Source organism: Sarcophilus harrisii, chromosome 3 (genome assembly GCF_902635505.1).
Source record: "Sarcophilus harrisii chromosome 3, mSarHar1.11, whole genome shotgun sequence".
In the NCBI taxonomy this organism is placed as follows: domain Eukaryota; kingdom Metazoa; phylum Chordata; class Mammalia; order Dasyuromorphia; family Dasyuridae; genus Sarcophilus; species Sarcophilus harrisii.
Window position 1 is genome coordinate 403,705,481 of NC_045428.1, and position 23,842 is coordinate 403,729,322.

General features: G+C 32.2%; 1 protein-coding gene across 4 annotated transcripts in view; it reads right to left on the reverse strand.

Annotated features, from left to right (window-relative positions):
* Positions 1–23,842, reverse strand: part of UBR3 (ubiquitin protein ligase E3 component n-recognin 3) — a 267,500-nt gene that overhangs the window by 233,364 nt on the left and 10,294 nt on the right. For all 4 annotated transcript variants that reach the window (XM_031960483.1, XM_031960485.1, XM_031960484.1 and 1 more), the window contains exon 2: positions 2,954–3,093. In XM_031960483.1, coding sequence (XP_031816343.1) covers positions 2,954–3,093 — 140 coding nt within the window. The remainder of the gene's footprint in view (positions 1–2,953; positions 3,094–23,842) is intronic.

Here is a 23,842-nt window from a genome sequence, read left to right on the forward strand (position 1 = left end):
AATTGTTTTAAAATAAATTTCTTGATGATTATCAGTAAATGTTTGATTTGTGTACCCATCTTATATATCTATATACCTGGGGCTATGTAAAAATTTCTCAGATGAAAAAACAGTAGAAAACAATTCTTTAGGACACATAAAATTTTACCATTTCTTAAAGACAAAGGCAAATTTGCATACTGAGATGGATGTGTTTGTTTATTTTTACATAAAAATTAAATCTTTGCATAATATTCAATACCTTTTACTATTGCCAAATTTTTTGTAATCCCCATATTCAATTATGCAACCCCACATGGGTCAAACTCCACAGTTTAAGAAGTTTTGTGCAAGACAATCAAGAACGCTTTATTGAAGAGGTACTTCAGGCAGAAGAGGCAAAGGTCATGATTTTAGGGAATTATTAGATGAATTAGATGGTGTGATTAATTAGATCTAATTAAGGAAAAGAAGTCCTCTATTTCAGATATGCCAAAAGAGAGACTTTTGTTATAACCTGGCTCTTTTTTATTGTTAATGGTTATCACAGAGAACAATAACCTAATAATCTCATGTTGGATATAAAGTTAAAACAATTTTCTGATTGAAGCTTTCCTACTAAGAATTTTCCATGAAAGTTTCTCATCACCAAAATGTTAACTTCCAAAAAGCATTAGGCTAGTTTGTGAATGATAATAAGGTAAGGAAATGTATGTTTTAAAAACCACATCAATTAATTATAATAAAAGCATTTATTCAAATTTCATTTTAACTTCGAAAAAAAAATGAGACTAGTTCACCATGATATGTCATGAACTTTGGAAAATATAAAAAATGAAATTTTAATATTTTATTTGTTTAAAAGAAAAGCAGATTGGCATAGTAAATAGAAAATTTGAATCAGATTCAAGAAAACCTGAGTTTTAAGTTCTCATTTTTGATATCTTAGCTATATGACCCTGGTAAACAAATCACTTAACCTCTCAATGCTATAGGCAACTCTGGGTTGAAGAAAAAAATAGCAATTTGCAGTAGTATCAAGAGTTTCCTTGCTTCAGAATTTACTATACCAGTGAAATCAAAGGTCTAATCCTAATCCCCATTAGTCAAATCATTACTACATTTTGATGATTTTTATTTTTATTACACCAGCAATTCTCAAAGATAATCAGCTAAACTACAAAGGGGTTATGATCTGTTATTTGATGTGTCAGTAAAGGAATTACCCATATAAAATTATAGATTCTCGAAGTACTAAAGTTTATTAGATATGCAAAATGGAGAATATTCAGGTAAATATTAGAATATTAATGGCATGCCAAGATAATTCCAGATGTTCAGAAATTCAGTGATCTGGTATTCTGTTTTGTTTTGTTTTTTCACTGCAAAGAAGCAGAGAAATATTCCTCTGAAAATAATTCATGGTGAGCCAAAAAAAAAAAAAAAGCCCTAAGAACAAGGTATAGTGGAAACAATGTTGGACTTGAAAGCAAGAAGCTTGTGGGTACTGAACCAGCCTCTTACACTTGCTAACTATGCGAACATAGGCAAGAGACTTCATCTTTCTGAAAAGCTTCAACTTCTTCATTTGGAAAATGGAACTAGTATTTGGTAATCCTATCTATATCACAGGATTTTTGTGAAGAGAGTATTGTATAAAACAAAGCATTTATAAATATAATATATATGAGACATATATAAATAAATATATATCATTATATAAATTTAACTACACTATCAGATATTTTGTCTGGTAGAAGAATATAAAAACTTTGTTTTAAAAAAAGGAGGAGTAGGATTATTTGCATCATTCAAATTGAAGAAACAGAGAAGTAAATTCATCTATTCATAGATAAAATGTAGCAGCTAAGTTTTCCCAGAACCTAATTTTTTTTAAGTTATATAATATAACATTCTATTTATGAATTAGAAGACAGATAATAAAAATTTAGAATATTACAATAATTTGATTTTTATGCAATAAAGTTCACACAAAAGTCAAGTAAGTGATTATGGCAAACCATATTATTCTAAACATGCTAATTTCATTAGAAAACAGAATTAAGGACAGTTATAAAGTCTTTACTAACATAAGTTACACATTTAAAAAATATATCTGCTTGTTGTAACAGCAATTCAAAATATGGGTGGTATGTGACATACAATAATTTTAATCACTGAGCTATACAGAATCTTCTTCAAAATTTCCTATCTGTTTAAGACATTTAGAATATAATGGCAATAATTAACTAAAGCCAACTATTTAACATACTTTTTAAATCTATTATGTAGTCTTGTTATAAAACTAAAAGCACAAATATAACTAGAAGTTTTTCTCTCTACTTTATAATAATAACAAATTCTATTAATACATTACAAAAATTAACTAATGATTGAAATATGAAACATGCATCATAAATAGCTACAAAAGTGAAATGCTTATACAAGTCAGTGGAGGAAAAACCAAAAATTAATGGAAAAACTTTTTCAGAAAAATATTATCCTGAATACCCAAAGATATCTGGAAATCATTAATCCTAGTCTGTCACAAATTCATTATGATCTTCATGATGTCTTATCTTCTTAAGCCATTTTAACCTCATAAACTAAAGCTGATTTACCTCACTGATCTTCAGCAAGTTAAACTCTCTAAATGTTTGCTCACCTATAAAATAAAAGAGTTGGACTAAAAATTTTTTAACATATCTTCTTCTCTAAGAAGCCAAAAAAATTTATTCAGACTTATTTTTCATTACGTTACTAGTAAGAGAATATGCCAAATTGTTTGAGTCTAATACACAATGAATCAATTTTTCAGTAAGGAATCTTCCCCGTTACTCTATAGTCAGATTTTATAAACTTAAAAAATATATATATTCATGCCTTATTCATACTGGAAAAAAAAAAGTATTCATTGTTTCTACATCTTAGAACATTTAAAAAGGTTCCTTTCATGATACTGATTTCAACATACCTGGTTCATTATAGCCTTCTCTTAAGTATTGAATAAGACAAAAAATAAACCGTGGAAGAACAAATTCAGACATCATCAGTAAGTCTTTTGGAACACAAGGAATATTTGAACTTGATTTAATTTGATGTCTTTTGCAAAACCTACAAGACAAAAAAAAAAAAAATTAAATAAAATCATCAGTAATCAGCTTCAATTTTCTAAGTATATAACATCTCTGTTAATGAGATCTAAAAATAAGTTTCTGGAGAATATCAAAGCAGGGCAGAAAAAAATATACTTGTGATGTTTTAAGGAAACCAAAACTTTAAAAAATATATTGCTTCACTAGCTCTTTTAAACAAAAATATTATAGGAATTTTTTTTCAAATCTACATAAGCTTTATCATTCTTAAAATGTTTGCTGATATTATATATTTTTAATTTATATAATTAAAACTGTTTCTACAATCAACAGTGGGAGTACATGCTACATGCATGCTACACACATACATACATACACACACACACACACACACACACACACACACACACACACAAAGTATTCCAAAAGTCTTAATGCAGTTTTAAGCTATTAAACTCTCCCTTCCCTTCAAAAAAAAATACAAAAGAGTTTGGGGATACTCTAGATGCAGTCAAAATATAGTAAAACATGCCTCAGACACATGTACCAAGCTATCTTGACATCCTATACTTAATGATGTCCAATGAGAAAGAATACTGCTCTTCCAATACTTCTGAATAGCTGTAATTTTTAAGCTTTCCTTTACATCAAACCTAAATATGCCTCTCTGCAATTTATTATAACCCTCTAGGGTTATCTGATTTCTGTAAAAATTGTTTTATAGGTTATGTTATACTAATTACTATATGTCTTTGTAGGCTAATTCCAAGATACCAAATACATTTAATTATTATTTTGAAGTCTTTTCCTATTATTGCTTTTATTATTTTTATTGGCAATACATTGAAATGCTGATGGTTTCATGGGGTTTATTTCTAATTTAACATCTATCCATCCAGAACATCTTGGCATCTGCCTGGCAATTGACTTTCCAGACCAGACATCCATGACTACTATCATCAGTCAGTTTTGAAACATCCCTAAGGCTGAGCTGTCTGCATTGGTGAGTTGCAAACTCATTTAACCAAACCACAATTTACTATCAATCTCCAAGATTATTCTGCCAACTTTTCTGCCACAAGAGTACTCCTATCTGCACATCCCCACAACTTCTGGAAATTGTAATCAAATCAATACTACCATTCCTTCTGAAGATGATATGACTGCAATATGGTTCAACTCACGATCCCATGATTTACTAAACTAAAAATTCCTCCCTAGTCACTACTCACTTATATGTGTTGTCTCCCCCTTAACAATGAAGGCAGGAACTGCCTTTATTTTTGTAGCTGTATCCCCAGCATCTAGTATATATGGTAACTAAGTGCTTAATAAATGTATTTTTCCCCCCTTTCATTCAAGCTACTTACTATCTCAATCAAAATATCAGGAGCATACTTTAGAAAATGGAATAAAAAAGTTTATATAGAGAACAAAAAGTTCAAAAATACCCTGGCAAATATTTTCTGACAAAGGAAAGGGAAATAAGCATTGTTATGCATCTACGATATGCCAGGCATTATGCTAAATGCTTTAACAAATATTACCCCATTTGATCCTCACAACAACCCTGTGATGAGATAGATTCTATTATTAGTAAATAAAAGGCTAAATAAAGTAGGGCTTGGATACTTTGAGATCTGGGAATAAAAGCAATAATTATCAAAACCCTCTCACCAGATAATGTAGATGAGTGAAATAGATAAAAAGAAATACACTATCACAAACTAGAATGAGATGCCTACAATTATGTAGTGCTAGATGAATCTAGGATTACGAAATAAAGGGAAAAGTATTCATCATTCAACAAAAACTAGACTGGCAAACGACAACAACAATAACAAAAGTATTAACATGTCATACCAGAAGAGTAAATAAAATCAAATTGTATCAACAATCTAAAAAATCCTGTTAAAAACAAAACAAGAAAATGTTTCATCTTTCTTAAGGATGGACAAGGAATAAATTTTTAATAAAACAAAAAAAGAGATAAAATTATGTTAATTTATTTGAAATCTTTTGCATAACAAAAAAGCTAAACTTCCTGAGAAAAAGAAACAAAAGGGAAAAAAATCTTTGCTTCAACTTTATTTTTGCCAAAAGTCTAAAATGTAGTAAAATTAACAAAAATTTACAAAATTAAGAGCCGTGATCCAATACATAAGTAGTCAAATGACACAGATGCTTTTAAAATAAACACAAAGATAGTGGCTAGAAACTGGAAACTGAATGGATGTCTATCAGTTGGAGAATGGCTGAATAAATTGTGGTATATGAATATTATGGAATATTACTGTTCTGTAAGAAATGACCAACAGGATGATTTCAGAAAGGCCTGGAGAGACTTACACGAACTGATGCTGAGTGAAATGAGCAGGACCAGGAGATCATTATATACTTCAACAACAATAATATATGATGACCAGTTCTGATGGACCTGGCCATCCTCAGCAACGAGATCAACCAAATCATTTCCAGGGGAGCAGTAATAAACTGAACCAGCTATGCCCAGAGAAAGAACTCTGGGAGATGACTAAAAACCATTACATTAAATTCCCAATCCCTATATTTATGCCCACCTGCATTTTTGATTTCCTTCACAAGCTAATTGTACAATATTTCAGTCTGCCTGCCATCTGGGGGAGGGGGTAGGGGGTAAGAGGTGAAAAATTGGAACAAGAGGTTTGGCAATTGTTAATGCTGTAAAGTTACCCATGCATATAACCTGTAAATAAAAGGCTATTAAATTAAAAAAAAAAAAAAAAAGCCATGACTATTACGGAGATGTTTTGCATGACTCACTATACATGTGTAACATGCATTGAATTGATGGTATTCTCATGAAGGGGAGGGAGAAGGAGGAAGGGAAAGAATCAGGAACTAAAAATTTTGCAAAAAAAGTTGAAGTTTTTTTTTATGTAACAGGGAGAAAATAAAATAAGAAATGAATTTAAAAAACAATAAAAAAATAAACACAAAGAAATAATTACATATGATATGTTTAAATCTCTAATAATCAGAGAAATGAAAATTAAAACTAAAATTCTATCAGAATTCATATTACCTAAGACATCAATAAAAGATAACAAAATCTATTGCTATAATATGGTAAATTGAGCACAGCTTTATACTGCTTTATACTGAAATCTGGCCTTTTTGAAAAATAATGCAGAATTATATAATAAGGGTCATGCAAATGGGCACATCCTTTAACTTAGTGATCCCATTAGTAGGACTATAATTCAAAAGAATATTAATCATTTGGAACCTCTCTATATACAAAAATATTCCTAGCAGCTCTTTAATAACAAACAAGAAGCAAAAAAAGAAAAATAATCTAGAAAATCAACATTAACTGAGAAATGGCTGAACAAATTATGGTATATGAATAAAAATGGAACATTATTAAGCCATAGAAAACATCAAGTATGAAAAATTCTCCCCAAAGTTAATATTTAAGTAAAATAGTGTACTAAAAAGGAAGTGAAACCAAAATATTATACATACTGAACACAACAAGCAGTAAAGACAACAAAACCAAGTCAAATACCTTGGAAAAGATTTAAAAATATGGAGAAAACGATGATGTGAGTACTATTTAGTTAATGTAGATTATATAAACATATATTGGTTTGAAATTAATAATCACCAATTATTTTTATAGAAACATACAATCATCTCTTCTGATTTGCCATTTTTCTTATACAATTATTCATAAGGCTGAATACCTATAGTGGTCAATGGAAACAAATTTTTTAAGACTAGGGAATCCTAGGTTAAGATACACTTCAGTGTTCCTCACTATTAACTAGTACCATTTTCTCAAACTACTAGATTCATTGAATTTCTGACTCCTGCTTGATTATTAAGAACACCTGTCTAAAGTGAGCCCCAGAATGTGTAAATTCTTAGCTGGCTCTTCTTGCCCACAAACACTTTTACTTCCTGATTCCCTGACTTTTGGCTACTAATACTCAGTATTATAAGCTATAGCGTTCTTAGTCTCCAGGTCTATCTCTGTCCATTTAAAACTACTACCACACCTTCCCTTTCCTTAAAAAAAATTTTTTTTTGCTATTTCTATTTTCAAGTAATGTGTTGTTGTTTAATTTAATCTGTCCCTACCACATCTGTCTAAAGTTGAGTGACATGTTTCATCATCATTCTTTTGGATATCATTTTATCAGAGTTCTAATGTTCTATGTAATGCTATTACTGTATAAACTGTTCTCATTCTACTTGCATTGCTCCATATAATTTCAAAGATGTCTTCCCAGTTTTCTCTGAAATTGACCATTTCAACAGTTTTTATAGAATAGTAATATACTTTGTTTAGGCATTCCACAATAGGTTGATACTCCTTTAGTTTCCAATTTTTAAATACAAAGAAAAGAGTTACTATAAATATTTTGAACCACTGTATAAAATTTCTTGAGTGCTATTCAACCAGCCTTTCCAAGCAACTATCCAATCCCCCAGAACAGCAATTAATCTTTATTTAGAAAATACAACTCTACTATATCATACTTGTTAATATCTATCTCTAAGATGAATTAAAAAAAGAAAAATTTTCATCATGTGAAAAGGGTAATCAAATTTTTAAAAGAAGTTTTTAAAATACCTCTCTAATATTTTGTTATCAATCATACCTTTTCTATAATATATATGTCTAATCCTAGCATTAATGACAGACAAAATTTAAAATGCTTCTATTTTACTCTGAAGCCTCATCTTGGTACTGGATTTTTCCCAGCCTGAGTCATACATAGCTTTAAATTTCAAGACAACTTAGTGTCAAAAGGTCTTGCTCTACGCATAGGCAGGGAAGTGAGAGAGTGGATCAAGTGCAAAATTTGAATCTGTACTTAAATCTAGACATTAGCTATGTTATCTTGGGTAAATCAGCTAGTCCTTGTATCAATTCCAGCATCTGTAAAATGAATATAATAATCCTAACTACCTTAAACACATGCAATAAGCACCCAAATAGAGTAACACAAATAAAGCTTAAAGGACTATGTAAATGCTATCTCTTATTATTCAACAACTTCCATTCATTAAATTAAAAATTGAGAGAACTTTAAGGGTCAAAATGTTTTTTAGTCTTCTATCAGTCAAATAACTCATAAGGCTCTTTAAGTCCCCTCTTCTTCTCTCCAAAACACCTAAAGTAGAAATCGATAAACAATATAATAAGCTTCTGTATTCCAGCATGCCAATATTCTTATGATTACTTTTCCATAATGAGAAGATAGTTAACATTCCACACTCTAAGTCACCTAATTCCTTCCAAAAGGTATTTCCAGCTGTTGTTATATTATATGTTAAGAGAAACTTACATTTAATTTGTATTTAATTTATTGTAACTAATTTAATACTACTATTCCTTAGCACCCATTATAAACTGTCACTGATACACATTGCTTTCTAAGAGCTTGTGTATTTCAAAATAAATTTTCTTTTTGTTTTGGTTTGGTTTTTTCCTCAATAGTATTTTATTTTTCCAATAGACACAGAATTTTCAACATTCATTTTGGTAAGATTTTGTATTCCACAAATTTCTCTTCCTCCCTCCCTTACTTCCTCTTCCCCAACACAACAAATGATCTGATATAGGTTAAACATTTACAATCCTTTTAAACATATTTCCATATTTTTCACACTATACAAGAAAAATCAGATCAAAAGGGAAAAAAGCATGAGAAAGAAAAAGCAAAGAAAAAAAGGTGAAAATGCTGTGCTTCAAAATCCATATTCAGTCTCTATAGTTTTCCCTTTTATGTGGGTGGCATTTTCCATCCCAAATCTAGTGGAATTGTCTTGGATAATAGAATTGCTGAGGAGTCCATCACAGCAGATCATCACATAATTCTGCTGTTACTGTGTAACAAGGTTTTCTTGGTTCTGTTCACTTCACTCAGCATTAGTTCATGTAAGTCTTTCCAGGCTTTTCTTAAATCAGTATGCTCATCATTTCTTATAGAACAATAATATTCCATTAGATTCATATACCATAATTTATTTAGTCATTGCCCAACATAGACATCCATTCAATTTCCAGTTCTTTAACCACTACAAAAAGAGTCACTACACTATTGGATTAGATTGTTTTATAGCCAAATTGCTCTGCAGGATGGTTGACCAATTGATAAATCCACCAACAATGATTAGTGTCCCTATTTCCCCATATCTTCTCCAACATTTATCATTATGTTTTCTTTTTATCTTAGTAAATTTGAAGTGTTGTTTGTATTTCTCTAATCAATAGTAATTTAGAGTATTTTCTCATATGACTAAGAATGATTTTAATTTCTTCATCTGAATTGTCTGTATGTGTCCTTCGAGTATTTCTCCCTTGGAGAATGACTTGTATTTCATGAAAAATTTTCACAAGACTTTTTAAACCAAAGATGTATGATTTTATAATTTGGGCCTATATGCAAAAAAAAAAAATCTTGACTATTTCTTCATAGTTTGGAGTTTTAAAAATATAATTCTGATGATCTTAAAAACAAAAGTATCAATTCATTTGGAAGAACAAAACGATCAAAAACATCAAGAGAATTAATGGAAAAAACGTTGTACAGGAAAATAGCCAAACAATACCAGATTTCAAACTGCATTACAAAATAGTAATCATCAAAGCAATCTGGTACTCACTGATAAAGAGTACTTAACAAAGGGCACAGATTGGGTACACAATATGTAGTAAGTATAACCTAGTTTTTGACAGACCCAAAGATACCAGCTTTTGGGAGAACTCCTTAAATGTCAAAATCTTCTGGAAAAGCCGGAAAGAGGTTTAGCAGAAACTAAGTATAGACTAACATATCACAACATATACCAAAATAAGGTCAAAATGGATACATGATCTAGATACAGAGAGTGATATCATAAGCATATTAAGGGAAGCATTGAATAGTTTATCTTTTAGATCTATAAAGAATGGAAGAATTTATGATCAAACAAGTGATAAAAAACATTATGTGATATAAAATGAATAATTTTAATTACGTTAAATTAAAAAGTGTTTGTACAAACAAAATCAATGCAATCAGTAATAGAAGGAAAAGAGATAATTGGAAGGAAAATATTTTTACAGTTCGTTTCCCTGATATATGCCTCATTTCTAATATAGAGAACTGTCCAATTTATAAGAATACAAGTAATTCTCCAATTGATTAATGGTCAAATAATATGCAGTTTTCATTTGAAGAAATTAAAGCTACCATAATCAAATGAGAAATATTCCAAAGCACTATTGATTAGACAGATGTAAATTAAAACAACTTTTAAGTATCACTTTACACCTAATGGGTCAGCTAATATGACAGAAAAGGAAAATGATAAAGGTTGGAAGGGATGTGGGGGAAAAGGGGACCCTAATCCATTTTTAGTGGAGTTGTGAACTAATCCAACTATTGTAGAGAACGATTGTGAACTATACCTAACACGCTATAAAACACAATATTCTTTTGCCCAGCAATACCACTAGTTAGGACTGTATTTCAAAGAAATTTCTTAAAAGTGGGGGAAGAACCTCTTTGTATAAAAATATTTATACCAACTCTTTTTATGGTGTCAAAGAACTAGAAATTGTCCATCAATTAAAGAATGGCTGAATAAGTTATAGCATATGACTGTAACAAGATACTATTGGGCCATAAGAAATAACAAGCAGTATGATTTCAGAAAAACCTGCGAAGACTTCTATAAATTGATGCAAAGAGAAGTAAACAGAACCAGGAGAACATTCTACATAATAATGCATTATTATATGATGACCAAGTGTGAAAGACTTAACTATTCTCAATAATACAATGATCTAAGAAAATTCCAAAGGACTAATGATGAAAAATGTTATTTGCCTCCAGAAAAAGAATGAATGGAGTCTGAATACAGATAAAAGCATACTATATTTCACTTTACTTTTGTGTTTTAGTCTGTTTTCCTTACACAACATTTCTACTAATATAGAAATATGTTATGCATCATTGCACATGTATAGACTATATCAAATTGCTTACCATCTCAGCAAAAGGATGGAGGAAGAGAATTTGGACTCAAAATTTTTTAAATGAAGGTTAAAAAAATTGTTCTTCCATGTAATTGGGAAAAAATAAAATATTATTCAAAGACATATTTATTATAGCAGTTCTTTTTCTGGGGTCAAAAAACTGAGGAAAAAAATCTATAGTAACAACAAAATTGTATGATGACCATTGTGATTGATATAGCTATGCTTAGCAATACAATAATATAAGACAATGGATTCATGATGAAAATGTTATCTGCCTGATCTTTTTGTAGTGGCTAGAAAGATAACTGTATAAATATATATACATATATTTAACATATACTTTAACATATTTCACATGTATGGGACTAACTGCCATCTAGGGGAGGGAGTGAAGAGAAGAAGGGGAAAAGTTGGAACAGAAGTTTTTGCAAGAATCAATGTTGAAAAATTACCCATGCATATGTTTTGTCCATTAAAAAAAAAAAAAGAAAGAAAGAAAGAAAATGTTATCTGCCTGCACAGAAAGAAGTGATAGAAAGCATACTATTTTTCACTTTTGGTTTGAGTTTTCTTCCACAAAATGAGTATTATGGAAATCTGTTTTACATGATTATAGAAATTTAACCTATATCAAAGTGTTTGCCATCTCGGTAATAAGAGGAAAAGAGAGAATTTAGAATTCAAAATTAAACATTTTTTAAAATGTTTTTACATGATTTTTAAAAACTAAAAGTCTCTCTTCTCCATTTCTCCAAAATTAGCCTGAACAAAAGATTAGAAAGATAAATATGAACCAACTTACAAAACCTCAGCTTGAATAGCTTCTGAACAGAGAACAGAATGTTTTACTATTAAGCAAATAACCTCTTCTTTTAAATAAAGAACAAAAATACAATCAAGTTTTAGCTATACAGAACATTAAACAAACTTAAGATTTGTTATTATTAAAAAGTCAAAGTCAAACTTGATAATAGTAAAAGGATCTCTTCTATATAGTTCACACTATCGAGGAGGCTCTGGCTTATAATTCTCTTAACTTTCACACATTCCAACTTTTGCTAATGAAGATTTTGTATTTCAACATTTTTGCCATCATTCTTATAAAGAAAGTTTAAGAAGGTTCAAATTAGAAGAGGAAACAAAGAGGCAAAAAGGTGGAAAATATAGTTAATTATCATAGAAGTAAAAAAAATTAAGAAAAATTATATTCCAGCAAAAAAGATATAGAAAGGTCACCAAAAAATCATAATTGTAACTGTTAGTGGTTTCCTGTCCAATCACACCTGGGTCCTATTTACCATGTTTCTCTTCTGTAATTGCAATCATTTCTCTGCTATTTCTATCTTAAAAGATAGCAATAAAACTTTAAGATTTAAGATCTTGTGAGATAGAAGCCAAATCCTAATACCTACTGAAAAAGATCATTTTGGGGGGTCTCTACAATGACTAAGAAGTGAGAGAAAGATATAAACAGAGATAACAGAGAAAAAAGGGAATATATATGCAACAAATTCAATCCAACAAATATTTATTCTAGCTATCTATGTTCACTATTCGGAGGCTAAGAGGAAAAAAGAGAGAGAATAGGATAGGAAAAGAGAAAAAATGGAGAACAATTAAGGACACAAAGGGCTCAGTTTTCTTCTTGGAGTATTATCTGCTGGCAATTAAACTGTTTGGTTATCCTGAAAAATATAAAGTTCCAAGTTTAAAGAAAATACTATGCCCTAAGGGTTTACAATTTTTTAATATAAATAGATAAGGACAATAAATCATATTACATGCTAACTGTACCACAGAAATGGAAAATCACATGTCATGTGAGGTCCAAGATGTGGTTAAAGTCATTAACAGAGAAGAACTCAAGAATCCTTTCACCAACACTGCCAAAGAGGTCTAGGGTAACGAAAAGTTTAAGAAACTCAGTTTTGAAGTAGGAAGGAAGGTGGAGTCAAGATGATAAAAATAGGAAGCAGTGCGGGGCTCCAAAAACTCCATCTAAGAGACATACAAAGTACACCAGACAGAATCCTAATGGGGAAATCCAGGGGGGAATAAAAAGCCTTTCTATAAATGACTTTCCTCACTTATATCTCCTCTAACATCCATAGGACCTCAGATAGGGAATCCTTGTCTAACCCAGTTTGGCATAAGGAAACAGAAAAGGAGGTTTATGGACAATGGAACAGGTAGGACAAGGAGTATGCTATGCAGGGCTTCAAGTGCCCAGGGAGAAGCTGTATATACCAGGGAAAGAGCAAGTCTCAGACTACAGCTATGTACCCACAGACCCACATTTGAGCAGAAACAGTACAGATGTGAACGGGCAGCTTTGTTGCCAGTCCCAAGTAGCAGAACTAAAGCAGACTGAATAGACCTACTTACCAAAGAGATGTTCAGCATTCAGCTATGACAGGCCCTAGGTGGTGAATGAAAAAAGAACATTCAGAAACCACCTGCCACAGAAGCAGTGTAGCTTAGACTTCAGGCACAAAGGTCTCGCTTTGAATGCCTAACTCAGAGGAATAATCAGGATAGGAATCTCACCAGAGCCTTCCTAGAAATAGTCTACTGTTGTTCAGGCCCAAACCTAGCAGAGATCTAGCAACAATTAGATTTTGCCCTGGATCAGACTACTTTGGAAGCATGTACCTAGTCTGTCCCTAAGATTCTGGAGTAACACAACACTTAATACCCCAAGAAAGCAGCAACAAGCCCAGACCTTTTCTCCAAACACACTCCCTTCCCTAAGAACACAACCGAAATAGCGAGTTCAAAATCAGACAATAGCCTGGAAGAATGAGCAAATGAAAAAGATCTCTATCATAAGCCCACTATTAGAGTGGCAGGGACACTCAAAACACAAATATAAAAAAGTATAACTCCAAAATATCTATGTGCATTATCTCAGAGAAAAACATTGCTTGAGTATGAACTCAATTAGGATTCCTAGGAGAAATAAAGCTTGAGTTGAAAAATATTTTTTAATGTTTTTATAAATGGAATGAGAGCAGCTATAGAGAATATTGGAAAAGAAATGAGAGCTACAGAAGAAAGAATTGGAATGGAAATTAACAGTTTTGGCACAAAAGATACAAAACCTTGCCCAAAAAACAAAATTTTTGAAAATTCAAAGGACCAAAGAGAAGCCAATGACTTTCATGTGGCAATTAGAAATACTAAAAACAAAGTAAAATGTCTGAAAACATATTAGAAAACAAAGTATTTCATAGCAAAATAAGTGACTTGGAAAACAGATGAAAAAGAAAAAAATCTGAGACTCATTAGACTTTCTGAGCATCATTACTATCAATTACCTCTCCCCAAGAGCCTAGATATCCTACTTCAAGAAATCTTTAAAAATTGTCCATGGCCCTGTGGAAGAGGAAGGAATTTATGACCAAAGAAGAACTAAGAGATCATTATTGATCACAAAATAGAAAATTTTGATTATATCAAATTGAAAAGTTTTTGAATGGATGTCCATCAATTGGAGAATGGCTGAATAAATTGTGGTATATAAATATTATGGAATATTACTGTTCCATAAGAAATGACCAACAGGATGATTTCAGAAAGGCCTGGAGAGACTTACACGAAGTGATGCTGAGTGAAATGAGCAGGACCAGGAATTCATTATATACTTCAACAACAATACTATATGATATTTAAATATATTAAACATCTACTGGTCATCCTGCCATCTGGGGGAGGGAGTAGGGGTTAAGAGGTGAAAAATTGGAACAAGAGGTTGGCAATTGTTAATGCTGTAAAGTTACCCATACATATAACCTGTAAATAAAAGGCTATTAAATAAAAAAAAAAAACAAATCAGTTCCAATAGAACAGTAATGAATTGAACCAGCTACACCCAGCGAAAGAACTCTGGGAAATGAGTGTGAACCACTACATAGAATTCCCAATCCCTCTATTTTTGTCCGCCTGCATTTTTGATTTCCTTCACAGGTTAATTTTACACTATTTCAAAGTCTGATTCTTCTTGTGCAGCAAAATAACTGCATGGATATGTATACATATATTGTATTTAACATATACTTTGACATATTTAACATGTATTGGTCTACCTGCCATCTGGGGGAGGGGGTGAGGGGAAGGAGGGAAAAAATTGGAACAAAAGGTTTTTCAATTGTCAATGCTGAAAAATTACCCATGCATATATCTTGTAAATAAAAAGCTATAATAAAAAAAAATTGCCCATGTCTCTTAGAACCAAGGACAAAGTAAAAATTTTAAAAATCTATAGATCATTTTCTTAAAGAAACCCCAAAATGAAAACTCCAAGGAACATCACAGTTAATATCCATAGCTTCCAGGTTAAAGGAAAAAAATACAAGTATCCAGAGTGAAAGAATTCAAATACCAAAGAGCCACAGTCAGGGTCACACATCATTTGAGAGCCATGAATATAAAGGAGCAGACAACCTGGAATATGACATTCCAGAAGTCAAAAGATATGGTTTATAGCCAAGAATAATTTACCTAGTAAAAAGGAATATAATGCTACAAGAGGAAAAAAAAAAAAAAAAACAAAACTTTAAAAACAGAGGGCTACCAAGTGTCCTGATGAAAAGACCAAAATTACAAAGAAACTTTGAAATACAAAACACTAGATTGAAGAGAAATATAAAAAGGTGTGAATGAATAATGATAAAGGACCAAATTAGAATTACATTCACATACATATATCCCTTCTGATCTTTATCATTATCAAGGTTCACAGAGTGAGTTCAATTAGAAAAGATTTAGGAGTGGTTCTGTTATGTTGTGATGATCTTAAGAATAGAAAGGTATAAAAAGAAAGGAGGTTAGGGAAAATTCTCTCATATGAGGTACACACACAAAAAAAACGTATATAAATAAGGAAGAGAGGAGGTGGAAATGGAGCAGTAGTAGTTGACACAATAATTTCACTTTCATCTGAAATGATCAAAAAAAATTCATTTTTCAACAGAAAAATAGTAGGGAGAGGAGAAAGGAGGAGAGAGGATTTAAAGGACAAATTAAGGGAAAAATTATTCTTACACAAAACAAAATCTAAAGGCATAAAGAAATATTTATAACCTTTTTTGAGGAGGGAAAGAATGAGGAATGGATAATATAATACTAAACTGAGGAACAAATTAACAAATTTAGGCTCATAAATGTGATAGAGCATTATTGTGCTGTAAGAAATGATGGAGCATAGAGGATCTCAGAAAATGCATTAGACATGTGCAACAGGAAAACTAGGAAAGGGAAGAAAGTAGAGAGTGGTTGATTGAAACAAAATATTAAATAAAACAAAAACTCTGCGAACTCTGATCAACACAATGACCAACCACAATTCCTGAGAAGTCATGATGAATGAAACATGGTACCCACTCCTGACAGAGAAACACAGATTAAGACTTAATTTTTTAGATATGATCAATCAGAAATTTTGTTTTGCTTAACTATTCACTGTTGTTCAGCTGTGTCTGAATCTTCATGACCCCATTTAAGGTTTTCTTGGCAAAGATACTAGAGTGGTTTGTCACTTCCATCTTCAATTCATTTTATAGTTGAGGGAAATGAGGCAAACAAGGATTACATGACTTACCCAGAGTAACACAACTCGTAAGTAACTGAGGTCATATATGAACTCAGATCTTTCTGACTCTAGGTCTGGTACTTATCTAATGTACCACCTAGAGGTCTTTGACTATACAAGTTTGTAAAAGGGGTTTCGTTTTTCTTGCTTTCTTAATGAGGAAGAGATAGGGAGAAATAAGTAGAAGAAAGAGAAGACTAATCTTTGAAAATAAAACAAATTAAAAAAAAATAAGACACAAAAAATTGCAAGCCCAAGAAATAATGCAAAAATATAGAAGCAGAGCATGTTCAAGAGATAAGAGGATTGTCTAGTCTAGTTTGTTTAACATACAATACATGAAAGGAAATAGTATGAGATAAGATTAAAATGTGGAAAGCCTTGAATGTCTGACAGAGGATCAGAAGATTTTTTTTTTTTTTTTTGCTGAGGCAATTGGGGTTAAGTGACTTGCCCAAGGTCACAAAGTCAGGAAGCATTAAAGTGTCTGAGGCCACATTTGAATTCAGGTCCTCCTGACTTCAGGACTGTGCCACCTAACTGCCCCCAAGGTCAGAAGATTTTGATCCATAAGGTATCTTAGATACCTAATCCAATTCTACCCACGCACTTTTTTTTTTTTTAAACAAATGAATTAAGTGAGAACCATCACCCAACCCAAAAAGAGCTTACATTCTAATAGTAAGACTTTAAGTATATATATACACATACATAAATAGCTACTGGGTAAATAGATGAATAAACAAAGAGAATAAAGGTAATTAGAAGGGGGAGTTAGCAACTGGCATTCAGGAAAAGCTTATATAGAAAATTGTGCTAGAGCTTCATAAGACGGAAGAGAGGAGTTCTTTGAGGTAAAGATTAAAAGAATTCTAGTAGAGGAACAAAGACAGGAGATGAAATGTTGTGTATGACAGAAAGAATACCAGTTTGGTTGGATCACAGATTGTGAAAGGGAAGTAATAATATTTATTGAGGCTAAAAAAGTTAGTTAAGTTAAAATGGGAAGGGCTTTAAAAGTTAAACAGAACTTATATTTTATCCAGTGTAGAATTTAGTCACAACCAAGTTAACCTGTATAACCTCATGATCTATCTCCTTTTCCTAGTTGCACCAGCCAGACCTCTCATGCCAATGTGAATGCAGAAAAGCCATAGAGCATGAGAACCCTAGGATAGGAAAAAGTATCAACATGTGTTTTGATCCCTTTTTTAGAAACCTGTATCTACTTCGATTGTAAACTTGTTTTTGAGCTAACACTACCCCAAACCTTTTTTAGAAATGTGGGCCTAAATTTGGAACTATGCTCAACAAGTTATCAAACTGTGCATACCCTTTGATCCAGCAGTGTTACTACTGGGCTTATATCCCAAAGAGATTTTAAAGAAGGGAAAGGGGCCTGTATGTACAAGAATGTTTATGGCAGCCCTCTTTGTAGTGGCCAGAAACTGGAAACTGAGTGGATGTCCATCAATTGGAGAATGGCTGAATAAATTTTGGTACATAAATATTATGGAATATTATTGTTCTGTAAGAAATGACCAGCAGGATGATTTCAGAAAAGCCTTGAGAGACTTACATGAACTGATGATGAGTGAAATGAGCAGGACCAGATCATTATATACTTCAACAACACTACTATATGATGATCAATTCTGATGGACATAGCCATCTTCAACAATGAGATGAACCAAATCAGTTCCAATAGAGCAGTAATGAATTGAACCAGCTACACCCAGTGAAAGAACTCTGGGAGATGACTATGAACTACTACATCGAATTCCCAATCCCTCTATTTTTGTCCACCTTCATTTTTTATTTCCTTCATAGACTAATTGTACACTATTTCAAAGTCCGATTCTTTTTGCACAGCAAAATAACTGTTTGGACATGTATACTTATATTGTATTTAATTTTTACTTTAACATATTTAACATGTATTAATCAATCTGCCATCTGGGGGAGAAGATGGGGGAAGGAGGGGAGAAGTTGAAACAAAAGGTTTTGCAATTGTCGATGCTGAAAAATTACCCATGCATATATCTTGTAAATAAAAAGCTGTAATAAAAAAAAAAGAGAGAAAAAAGAAATGTGGACCTATCAGGACTGTCTTATCACAAAACTCATCTTTAAAAAGCACATGATTTGACCTTGGTGTCTTGCTGCATTTGAAAAACTGTTACCTTGGGTGCCACAACAAAGCATTTTAAATTTCCTCTTCCTGCGAGTTTGCTTCATTATTAAGGGACAAAGATTTGCTTTGAACAATTTTTGCATAGCCAGCCAGGAAAATTGCTTTTCCTTAGGGAACTCAATAGGGAATCTTACTCCAACAGACACTCCAATTAGGCAGGAGTACACTTCTAGGCATCAGTTCCCAAGCTCAGGAAGGTTAAGAAGAAATAGGTCCCAAAACCCAAATTTTGATTTTTTTCCCCCTCATCTGTGTACAAAAAAGAGAAGGCAAAAATAAGAGGCAAGTAAGAAAATGGATTTGCAGGCACAAAAGTATTCCACACAACAAGGGAATGCTGGTATTAAAAAGAGAGAATGAGAAGGGCAAACTTGTGCTTTCTCAGATAAACAAGCTCCAAAATCAGGAAGAGATAATCCTATCTGTAATGTCCTTGACTGAGTGATGAGTCTCAGTAGTGAATGGGAAAACTGTGGGGATAAAAAAAAATCGGCCAAAAAGAAGTTGGGATCTTCTTGGATACTAAAAATAAGACCTAAAGATAAATAACCTAGGCAAAAATAGGATTTTTATAGCTGTTGAGAAGAACTCTGAAAAAGAAATTGCCCTCAGTACCATACAATAACAACCAGAATATCCTGATCTAGTCCCATAAAAATCCATACAAGTTTTCATCACATGAACTAGTTACCACAAAGCCAATTTGATTAGATTTTATCACAGTTTACTAAATTATATTGCCTTAAAATTAATGAGTTTTATTCGAATTACCTAGTAGGTCTCCATAAGTGATCTAGGATCTGAAGATGATTAAATAAATGCCTCTACAAGTTTGCCCTGATCCATATGCGGCTATCTGATAGATGCAAAGGAAGTTCTTGGCAGAGCCCTGAAAATCACGGATGCTACCAAAGGACTCTACACTCCTAAAACTTCTATTTTGGGTTCCTTTATTCACCTATTATAACTTTGCTTGTTATACTGATCATGTGTATAATGTTATGGACCTGCTACTTATTCTGTAAGATGCTTATCATTTTGCCTTGGACACCACTGTATGAACTTCCCTTTGTACTACACATTTTGCTGGTCATGGTTTGCTTATAATATTTGTGCAGAGGCTTTTCATGCAGTCTCTAATGGTCTTTCTTGTCAAATACCTAATTCCTCATGATAGGATACACAAAAAAAGAGATTAAAAGTGAGATTCTCAAGGACTTTCTTAAGAACTTTGAAATTGATTGCATAAGATGGAAGACATTGATACATGATTAGCCAGCATGGCAAACACTCATCTGAGATGGTGTTGTGCTGTATGAGCAAAGCAAAATTGAAAGAGTTCAAAAGAAACATGAGATGCGTAATTACAGAATCCACTTCCATGTTCACATGGATTGCTTGTGCCCAAGAAATTTCAAGCTCATACTGGTCTAATTAGCCATTGTTAGACACACTGTAACTTGACTCTAATACAGTGATGTCATTTTGGTTGTCTTCAAGAAAAAAAGACAACAACTGATCACAACTTGGATGCTATAATAAATTCCTTTAAATTTTTCTCTTCCTAGATTTGCTTCATTATTCAAGGCAAGGACTGAGCAAAGATTTTCTTTTAACAATCCTAGAGACAATAAAAAGCCAATGGAGCTGAGTAGGAAACCATTCAATGCTCAAAGAAAATCATTTTGATAGCCACATGTAAGACAGGATACAATAAGAAGAAATGAGACAAAAAAGACCAATCAGGAAACTATTATAATAACTTAAGTGAGCAATAATGAAGGACTTAATTTAAGTAGTAACTCTATGATGAGAGAAAAGGAAGTTAGATGAAAGATGTTGCAGAGATAAAAAAGGCAAGATCTGGCAACTAACCAAATATGTAGGAAAAAGGAAAGTGAGTACTCAAGGATAATCCTATGTTACAAACTGAGAGACTAAAAGAATATTGGTGTTTTAGACAGAAATAGTGAAGTTTGGAAGAGGAATTGGAGGGGATAAAGGGAAGTCTGGACAAGAAGTTCAGTTTTGGATACGCTGAGTTTGAGATTTTCCAGGACATCAAGTTTGAAATGTCCAAGAAGCAGATGTCAGATGATGAAAACTAAAACAATGGCTAGAGCTGAATATCTATGAGTCATCTGTACAGAGAAAATAATTTAATTAACCCCAAAATGTATAGAAAGAAGAGACTAATATAAATCCTTCCACAGCTAGGAGACATGAGATGATTAACCATCAAAGGAAATCAAGAAGGAACTATCAAATTGGCACAGAACAGTAACATTAGAACAAATTAGAATCTATCTGCAAACTACTTTGCACTTTTCTTTCATATTACTCCTCTTTATACATTCTACATTCCCATAAAATTAGACTATTTCAGTTCTCCAAAATCAACATATCCTCTTCTCTAAACATAAATTCACACAAATTATCCCACACACAGAATGTATTCCCCTTTTGTCTCTGTCTTTTAAGATTCTTTTCTTCTTTCAAGGTTTCCTTCCTCTCAGGTCCAACTTCTCTCTCTAGACTTCTATAACTTTGCCTACCCTCTTCCTACTATAAAACTTTCCTCTAGAAGGCAAAATATGGTATAGGATCAAATGAAATCATTCTTTAAGAGTCCTAGTAAACTACTTCCAATGCAGTGCTACCCAAGAAGACCCTTTATATGGTACTGGTTCAGGAAAGACTAGGTCAATTCTAGCTCAAAAGCAAATATTCACTGTAGTGACAGAATGTTACAGAATTCCAGGAGACAATTCCAAAAGGAAGTCTTCTGCTTCTAGAAATATATTGTCCAAACAAATATCCTAACAGAGATGACATAAAAAAAAGGCAAGAAAAGATCAATAAAATATTAAAAATACTGACAAAAACAGTAAAGTTCAGAAGGGCAATTTTGTTATTGTGTTAAATTTAATACATTTTTAAAAAACCTATGTAACACAAGTCCAATTTCATATGAAAAGTCTCTTTTCCTTGTATATAAAAATGTTTTTTTTGTAAAATGTCAAATTTGTAATTTAAAAAAAATTATCATAGCTAATACAGAAAGTTGCATGCCTATCTATATTTATCATAGATTTTGTTTTTCTTGCCTTCTCAACAAATGGGGAAAGAGCAAGGGAAAAAATTGAAACTGAAAAAAAAAAGAATAAAAAGGCTCTGTGCTTAAAAAAGAAAAAAGGAAACATTCTAAACTGAAAAGTTTCAAATTCTTATATTCAAAATGTGGCCTGTCAAATAATTACTTTTTCTGTGAGTAGCAAGCAGATTCCTTAACTCTGTTTAACTGAAATTCTGATTCACTTGAAAAAACTCTATATATATGAAAATAAAAGCAAAAAGAGACAAACAAAATCTTCCCAACCAGAATCTACATATAAATCTTTAACTGTAAGATTTTTTCCTCATTCTACAATCTTAGGGATGAAAATATAATTTTTTTCCAATGACCTTTTTTTCAGAGTTCCTGAAATTATTATGCTAAGAGCAGAGTGAAAGCCTCAGTTAGATTCTAATAAGAGCTCACATTCACATAAGGATTTAAGGGTAAAAATCATTCTTCACAACAACTCTATCAGATGGGTAATATAATATTTATATTACACTCAATGTTACAGATGAGAAAATTTAAGGCTAAAGGGCACTGATAAAGGGCACTGAAAGTCACACAGATACTAATAAGAGATGAGACTCATATCCTAGTCTCCCATCTGACTCTTAGTAGAGAGTCAAACTTTTTCTTCTACATTACAGCTATAAATGTATAACTATTTTCATAAAGACAATCTACCCCATCAGGGCAGTTGCAAATAAAAGGGACTGATATCAGCAGCTGATGATGATGATTCTGACGTCATTAGTGACTTTTGCAAAGAAATGCTTCAGGAGTTGCATAGGTTGAAATCAGTTTTGCAAGATATTAGGAATAATGAGGATACTGAGTACTTTATTCTTGAGAGAAAGCTGGTCGTAAAAGAAAGATATTCAAATCACTGATGAAACTCTGAAGAGATACCTCTAAAACATTAAAATAACATTTAAGAAGAAACATGGTCCATAGAAGTATACTAGGTTTCAGGGCAACTTTAGATTCAATTTTCAGTTTTGCCAGTTAGCAGCTATTATACCTTCCCTCCTTCAAAGGTAAGTAACAAGGATCAAATGATTGAATGAGAATGTCTACAGAATCATTTACTGAACTACAAAACCCAATTATAATAAAGTATATAAGCTGGGACAAACTTTAGCCAGATTCATTCATTCCATCTCACACCATCGTAGTGGCAGGCCTATCACCTTCATTTCTCCACTGAGACCAAAGTCCATCTGAGCCAGAGACAGACTCAGAAGGGCTCCGGTGCAGAGTCAAAGAAGACAGAGGACTAGAGGCTGGAGCACAAGCTCTCGGACTGAGACAAACTTCAAGACACAGACCACTGTGGTGGTCCTCCTACCCCCCCCCCACCCCCACAGAAATCAAGACACATACGGGAGGACCTCAAGAAAGCTAGCACAGGCAAGGAAACTAGACTTTGAAAAAAGACAATAAAGAATTTGGACTTTATCCCTGGTTATTCTGCTGAAATGAAGGCTAGTCCAGATACCTCCAGAAAACCAACCAAAACACTACATTATTATGACCACCAAATAAAATAATAACTACTCCCCCAAAAAAATCACTTTTTCTGTTTTCTGTTACTTGTTCATTTAAATAATTTACTTTAGATATTGAATGTTCTTAATATAGTTGTATTAATTGTCTGCTGTACTGGACTTATCACCTTAAATCCAACTGACATGAAAGAACTCCAGGAACTGTAGAAATGGAGAGAAAAGCCTTATTAAAGAAAAGTAAACAAATGAACTAGAATAAAGGCAAAATACTGAAAAGAACTATATTTAAAATCAGTAGATTCCTGAAAGTAATTAATCTTCTTTTATCCAATATG